General features: G+C 42.1%; 1 protein-coding gene across 2 annotated transcripts in view; it reads left to right on the forward strand.

Annotated features, from left to right (window-relative positions):
- Positions 1 to 6,604, forward strand: part of NKD1 (NKD inhibitor of WNT signaling pathway 1) — a 101,359-nt gene extending 94,755 nt beyond the window's left edge. For both annotated transcript variants that reach the window (XM_065848196.2, XM_065848195.2), the window contains 2 exons: positions 2,247 to 2,377; positions 3,124 to 6,604. In XM_065848196.2, the coding sequence (XP_065704268.1) occupies positions 2,247 to 2,377; positions 3,124 to 3,698 (706 nt within the window). In that variant the 3' untranslated portion in view covers positions 3,699 to 6,604. The remainder of the gene's footprint in view (positions 1 to 2,246; positions 2,378 to 3,123) is intronic.
- Positions 6,605 to 7,138: the final 534 nt, after the last annotated feature.

Genomic DNA, 7,138 nt, shown 5'->3' on the forward strand with positions numbered 1-7,138 from the left:
CCCAGCCAGCTTGTCTGGGAAACGGGTGCAAAACGGGTAGTGGTATCTTCATGCCATTCCAGTTTCTATTTAATCTAGAGCAGCCGGGAAAATACGATGCACACCAGCCTCTGAAACATCTTCCTGTTACCCACTGATGCACATTCTCACTCTCTTTCCTGCTTAAGTGATTTCTCCCCGACTGGTTTGAACACTTAGCAGTGAACACAGCTTTTGGGAGATGTCCTGGCGTTCCTGCACCCTGCACTTTGTTCCCATCATGTGCGTGTCTGTCACCCACAGGATGACACTGCAGCCTGGGGATTTGAGAAAGGGCTTTGGTGCACTCCACAAACACTCAAGAAGATGCTTTTTTTACTTACAAACAAACCAAAAGCCGGTAACCCCACTGTATATTTTTGCCGTTGGTGCATGGCTGACACACGCCTGTGCCCTCCCGTGTGTGTGCAGGACGGTGTTGTGGCGCCGCTGCCGCACACTTCACCTCTCACAACTACTGAAAGCTCTCTTCGGCAGTGGAGCACATCTCTCATCACTACATAATTGCTTCACTCTGTATATTTGCATGAATATTGTTGAACGTCACCTTGCATGTAAGAAAGCGATTAGAATGCAGGGCTGTGGCAGTATTGGCATAGTTTTTCTTCACTGGCTTGATGAGAGATGGAATTTATTATAGTAATGAAAACACAGCTCCTCTGTTAACTGAATTTTCCACAGATAGTGCTGCGTAGAGTGTTGCTTCATTGAGCCGGATCAAGCCCAGGGATGTTTTCTCTGGGTTAACCGCGTTGTGCTCAGCACACGTGAGCAGATCCCAGCGGCCGCCGTGGGCAGTTCGTGCCTGGCAAGTTCAGTCAGCCCGTTCCAGCCCCTGAGATCTTTTATGTTGACCTGCTAAAGTGTAACAACCCGTAAAGCTGTGTCTGGGGCAAGAAAGGTACCGAGCTGGCTATGTATCCAAAAAAATAAAGACTATCTGGCCATTCCTTCGTTTTTGGCGGTACCCCATGTCACTTCTGGAGTTCAAAGGTGACTCAGAGTCTTTAAAGCTTTCCTGCTTTCCAGGCAGACTCTCCTCCATTCAGGAGACTCTCCCTCTATCAAAGTAGAACAAAAATGATCTTCCAGGTAGGTCAAGTCTTGCAACTTTTATCAAAGGAACTGCAGACGTGTGTCTGACAGACACAGGGGACCCAGGTCTGTAGTGCCCTGAACTACCACGCTAGAGCAGGAAAGCAGTTTGTGCCAGAGCTCCATGGGAGCAGCCGCCCCTGGAGACGCGTTAATAGACTAAAACCGGAGTACAGGCACTGTGCAGTGCAGAGCCCAGATTTAGCAGCTGGTGTGGGGTACAACAACACATTCTGGTCTTAAGTTGACATCAGTGCAATCTCATAAAGAGCAAAGCCTGTCTTGCGGTCTTGGAGACTGAGCTACCTGAATGACAGGCCGTGACTTAATCAGTTCTCTGCTTATCCTCTTTGTTATATTGAAAATAGTGTTCATATCTGCAGACATCCATTTAAATTGCTGAATTAAATTGTTCAGCATTATGGGCTACAATACTGTAAACCACTGCCTGATTTTTTTTTCTGCCTCATAAATGAATGGTATTTCAGATATTCATTCTCAGGAAATAGTTCTGCTATAAATAAAATTGCAAAGCTGAGCAGGAAAAGGAGTCGAGATTCTGAAGCCAGCGGCTGATCTGACCGTATTAATTGTATTTTGGAAAGCAGCGGTTGTCTCTGGGTGTCCTGCCAACCCCTTCTCTCCTCGGGCTCTCTCCAGTTACTGCCCCTGTGCTCTGGCCCATGTTTCTGGAGCAGATACCCGAGTGTTTGTCTGACACTTACCCCAGCGCGTCCTCACAGCAGCAGGAACAACCATGAATCAAACAGCAGGTTTGCTTTGACATCCCCAAATTAAAGAATCATCTCAATGGTTTGGCCCTAAGACAGAATGTAATAAACCCTAGGAGCATTTTTATTTGTTTTTGCATGTGCGATGCAATTTGAAAGTCTCCTTTGCTTTGCAACACGGGGCGGGATTTATGAGGGCAAAGAACAGGCAGTTCTGGGCTATCAGCTGAGCAAATCCGGTCATCCAGGATTTCAAGCGTTTGTTGTTCCTTTGTGAGCAACTCCTGTCACTTCAAAGGGGCCATTAGTTGTTGGTTTGCAGATGCTGATAACAACTTTAAAGAAGTTCTGCTGAACTGTCATTTTGCTTCCTGCTGACAGATACCACCAGAGTGAGAACAACCCAGAGCAAAGTGGGTGCTATCGCCATTGCGTTGATGAGAACATTGAAAGGAGAAACCACTATTTGGATCTTGCAGGAATAGAAAACTACACATCGAAGTTTGGGCCAGGTAATTTTTGGTCATTTATGTTGCAACCTTTTCTTTTTTGTGCAGTTGCACGTTCCACCTTGGGGGCAGGGAATTGTGAACCTGCATGGTTTGTCTGTAGCGACTTAACAGGAGTGTGAGTACTGTGAGATAATTACTGCTCCAGGTGGTATCACAACGCAGTGGCTCACGTGCTGCAAGCCCGGTTTGAAGTACCTGTTTGTGTAGCTAAGCTTGGAGGTGAGCCTAGGAAAACAATCTTTACAGCTAAATTATGAAGTTTAGTCTATGGGTGAGGCTAGGACTGTTTTTTGGATGTTGGAGCTCGTTTCCAAGATGATACCCGCACATATTTTGTACTCACGACTGACCCAAAAATCAGAGAATGTGGTTTCATACCTGGAATTTGGGTTTCTGTCCTCAAATGAAATGAATTAGGATTTCCTCTCTTTCTCTGTCCTCTGCCAAGATTTTACTGTTCCACTCGCAGTTATTTTGGTGAATTTCAGATAGATGACCAAGAGAAAGTGACGTAAAGACTTTCATACACACACACACTTTCACTCTCTTATATAGATACGTATGCATATTTGTGTGTGTATTATTTACTAGTCAGGATTATTAAATGTAATTAAACTAGACAGCTATAATTGCATTCACTTCCTTAGGAAAAATTCACTCTGCTGATAATGCTATCCCTGCCAACCGAATGCAACTAATTAAAACTTTGCAATACTAGATGACTAACTCAGCTTGTTATTTCCCAGGATCTCCTCCAGCAGCTCAAAAACATGACCCACCAAGCCGCGTTGTGAATCAGACCAGATCCCGTTCTCATGAACCCGAAACTTTCCACGCTCACCATAGGAAATCTCAAGTGGTGGATCCGAGCCACATCCATCTAGCTGAGAGTTCGTACGCCAAGATTGCCGAAATCCAACAGCGACTCCGGAACCAGGACTCCAACAAGCACTTTGTGAGGTCTCCCAAGGCCCAGGGCAAAAACGTCGCCGCTGTGCATCCTGGAAGGGCGGTCAGAAATAAACCTTTTCCGGGGGCGCCCGTGGCCATGGCTTCCCCGAGCACGCGGGTGGGCCAGAATCTTCCTTACCTCCCCTTGCAGTCCCAACAGCTTCACAAGAAGCATAAGCAGAGGGCGAAGGAGAATCACCAAATGTGCAAAAACTTCCAGTCTCCGGGGACAGTTGTGGAAAAGGAACATGTGAGAGACCTGCCCACGGTTATTTTATATGAAGGCCAAGTTGGACAAATGATACAGAGACACGAACACCACCACCACCACGAGCACCACCACCACTACCATCACTTCTACCAGACGTAGAAGACATCCCACCGACATCCTCCAGGAATCATCCCACATGAAGGAAACACGTTCTTGTGATACCAGGACTAAGGCATTACTATGATTAATATTATTGTTACTCCATTAATATTCAGCTAGCATATATTTTAGAGGTCACATGGAACTCTTGAAACTTACCCTATTTATATGTTGTGGAACTACATAGCTTACTTAAACACCTTGTGGATTCTTTTTTTTTTTAAGTGGCTTGTAAAACAGCAAACAGCCATAGCTCTTTGAGCTGTGATTTAATACAGGTCGTCAGCGCACTTCTTCACAAGTACTACTTGGCGGTAGTAGGAAGGATGCTTCAAACACTCTTGCAGACGTCTAGCGAACCTGTCTGCTGTATGTTGGCTGATCGCACACAAGCCTTTTATCTGGGGAGCAATGTTCGAAGGGTTGGACTCCAGAGATACTCAGAATAACAGAAAAATACAAACAGCTGCTACCTCTAGTATTATTCAGATTTTATTTTCTTTTTATTGATTGTAATGTGCGATGGGGGGGGATTTAATATACTGCATTCGTGTAGCCTGTTTGTGTTCACATCCTTTCAAATGATCTTAATAATTACAAGGAAACATTAGCTATACCTGTCAACAGAGCTACATTTGTATGACTTACACTTTATTTTCTTCTTCACTGACACAAGTACAGTCTGTTATATACTGGGTAATATTTAAATATACTTCTTCTATTTTTTTTCCCCTTGCTTACTCTCCGTTCTGTTTGGGGTAACCATTTGAAAAGAGGAGGATGTGAAACGGGGTTTTCAAAAGCATCACTAGACTTTAGTGCTTGGGCCACGTCATCGGTGGGGGTTTGGGAAGGAGAGGGGTCGTTCGGGTGTTTTGTTTTGTTTAAATCCACAGTTCTTTGTTTTGAGAAAGAATTGAGGAGAATATACTTTCTCACTTTAAATGTTGGCAAATATATATAAAATATAAATATAAATATATATATATATAAATATGCACACTCAGGTACATTTTGTTGTGTTTTAGAAATCTGTGGTTTGAATATTAACATAATTTTTGTTTTTCTCCGCAAGAGTGACTTTTTAGAAACATGTGCCATGGCATTTTCTTAGGTGCCTCCAATTTAAATTTTCCCAGCACCTACCAATTTGTGCTTCTCCCATTTTGGAGACAATTCAACATGTAAAAACCATCCTTCACAATCATTCTGGCCTCTTCTACTTTTTGTGTGTCGAAAGGCTTCCATTCCATGAAGGAGAATGAGACCATACTCACAAGACCTTACTGGCTGCTGAGAAATTTGAAGGTCAAAAGCAAATCGGAAAAGTGAACAAAAGGGTCGGTACGTTCACGTTTTACTTTCTGTGGGGCCCAGATTTATACTGTACATTCAGTTGGGTTTTGTACAGATCACCGTTTTGCAGGTAGAAAGAGACTGAGAAACACCTACGTTGCTGTTGGAACTTTAAAGTAGAAAACTCCTCACATAAAACATCATTGTTCTATAGACATATTTGCTTTGGGGTTTAATTATTTTAGACGTTGTGGTATTTTGTCTATAATACATATTGTAAAATGTATCTATCCCACGTTGTTATAAACCCTTTATGATTCGGGTGGGTTTTTCCTGACTAGGGTTTTGACTGGTCCCAAGAGGGGTGTTGCTTTACTGCTGACCAGTTTTTGAGGGATCTTGTCCTTGCTAAGAATGCGGAGACATCACCTTTTAAAGAAAAGCGGAAAGCTTTGCCTTCTTGTGGAGTTGGAATAGAATCGCTGCTTCATGGCAACCATGTCCATCTCTTGTCTCCCTGGATCAGCAGTTGTTTAGACTTATTGTCCTCTTTCAAAAATCTGGTTTATTTTATTGCTTTTTTTTCTAGCTGTCAACAGCGTGTTCTGTTAAATCTAACAAAATGTTTTTAAAAGGTGTTTGATCTGTGTGACGACTATACTGTTCTGTTTATTTTTTAAATTCCTAAAGTCCAAAAATATTTATATGCAGAATTTTGTGTATTGAAAAGATGAAAAGGCCACAAATTTGGTTAGTTACCACTGAGTTGTTCTAGTCTAAGCCTTTTTTGCTGCTTGTGTATCATTCTTTTTCAATGTATATATAATTATGGACTGCAAAAAAAAAAAAAAAGGCATTTATATGTCTAGTAGAAGGAATAAGCTTATTTATATTATAGTGTTAACAAAGTCTGATGTATTCAAGTGACTTACGTTATAGCGCATGCAAACACACGCGTGTACATTCCGTCGGAGCAGGGATGCCATGCTATTGGGTTGGAAGATTCAATGGCAGCTGTTCTCTTTTCGGTACGGCACGTGCCACAGGGACGGGCAGCTGAGAACCGTTCCGTAGCCGATTCCTTTAACGCAGATTGTTGCTGAAAAGCAGAGGCCGTGCTGGAAAACTCGTGTGATTTCAGAACTAAGAAAGGGCAGCAAAGGGGCTCTTTCAGCCCAAGATGTTTTGCTGGAAAAGAAAACAGCACCGGTAACAAAATCACAACGGGCCGGTGGGTGCGACCTCGCACCCATTTCTTTTGGTTTATTGTGTCTGGAGATCCAAAAGACAAATTCTACCTTGCTCGGATTCTGTGAAATGCAAATACCTTGTAATAACGTGGCATCCCCGTACTACAACCTTACACCAGCCATGTATGAACATGCAGCATCTAAATACTGTGTTGCAGTCGTGTTACGTGTATTGTGTGAAGAACATGTAGCACAGTTTCTTTTCACAGAACCCTAAATTTCCGTATCTTTTAAAAATGTTTGCTTTTCAGTATTTTGTATAGTAAATATAGATGGTTTTGACTAAATGCTTTATTTATTTAACAGCAAAAACTGTGCCAAGAGAACCCCCTGTTAATTAAAGTTTTATTAGCTCAGAAAGTATATTTCCTTCTTCTTGTTGTGGATTTCAGGGGCTTATTGCAATTGCTGCCAGTGCTCGCAGACCCCGCTGATGAAAGAACTTAATTAACGTTTTTGGGAACAGGATCAGGCCATTAAGGTATTGACTGAATATGCTCTGGTTTTATAGTTAAGCTATCGCGTTTCAAAGTTAAACTTCTTGTCCCCTATTAGACCTGTGTTGAGCAGCCGATTTTTTCAACTTGTCATTAATTCTGAGAACCTTTAAAAAATATATTTAGATGTTATTTTAAGTTGCTCAAAATTGTGGCTGAATCAAAAATTTATATAGATTAGTCCCTGGTTAAACAAAACATTTTGTTTCCAAGAAAAAACAAACAGAGTTGAGTATATTGTTACTATTTAGACATAAAATGGAATGACATGAAGTCATTTCAGATGTGAACTCCAGCTTTTTCACTTACTTTTTCTGGTTTTACACAAAGCGATTCAGCAAAACTAAGCTGATCCCCAAATGTGCGTTCTTTGCCAAAAGAATTTCAGCTGAAAAGA

The sequence above is a fragment of the Patagioenas fasciata genome, chromosome 13 (assembly GCF_037038585.1).
Source record: "Patagioenas fasciata isolate bPatFas1 chromosome 13, bPatFas1.hap1, whole genome shotgun sequence".
Lineage (NCBI taxonomy): Eukaryota > Metazoa > Chordata > Aves > Columbiformes > Columbidae > Patagioenas > Patagioenas fasciata.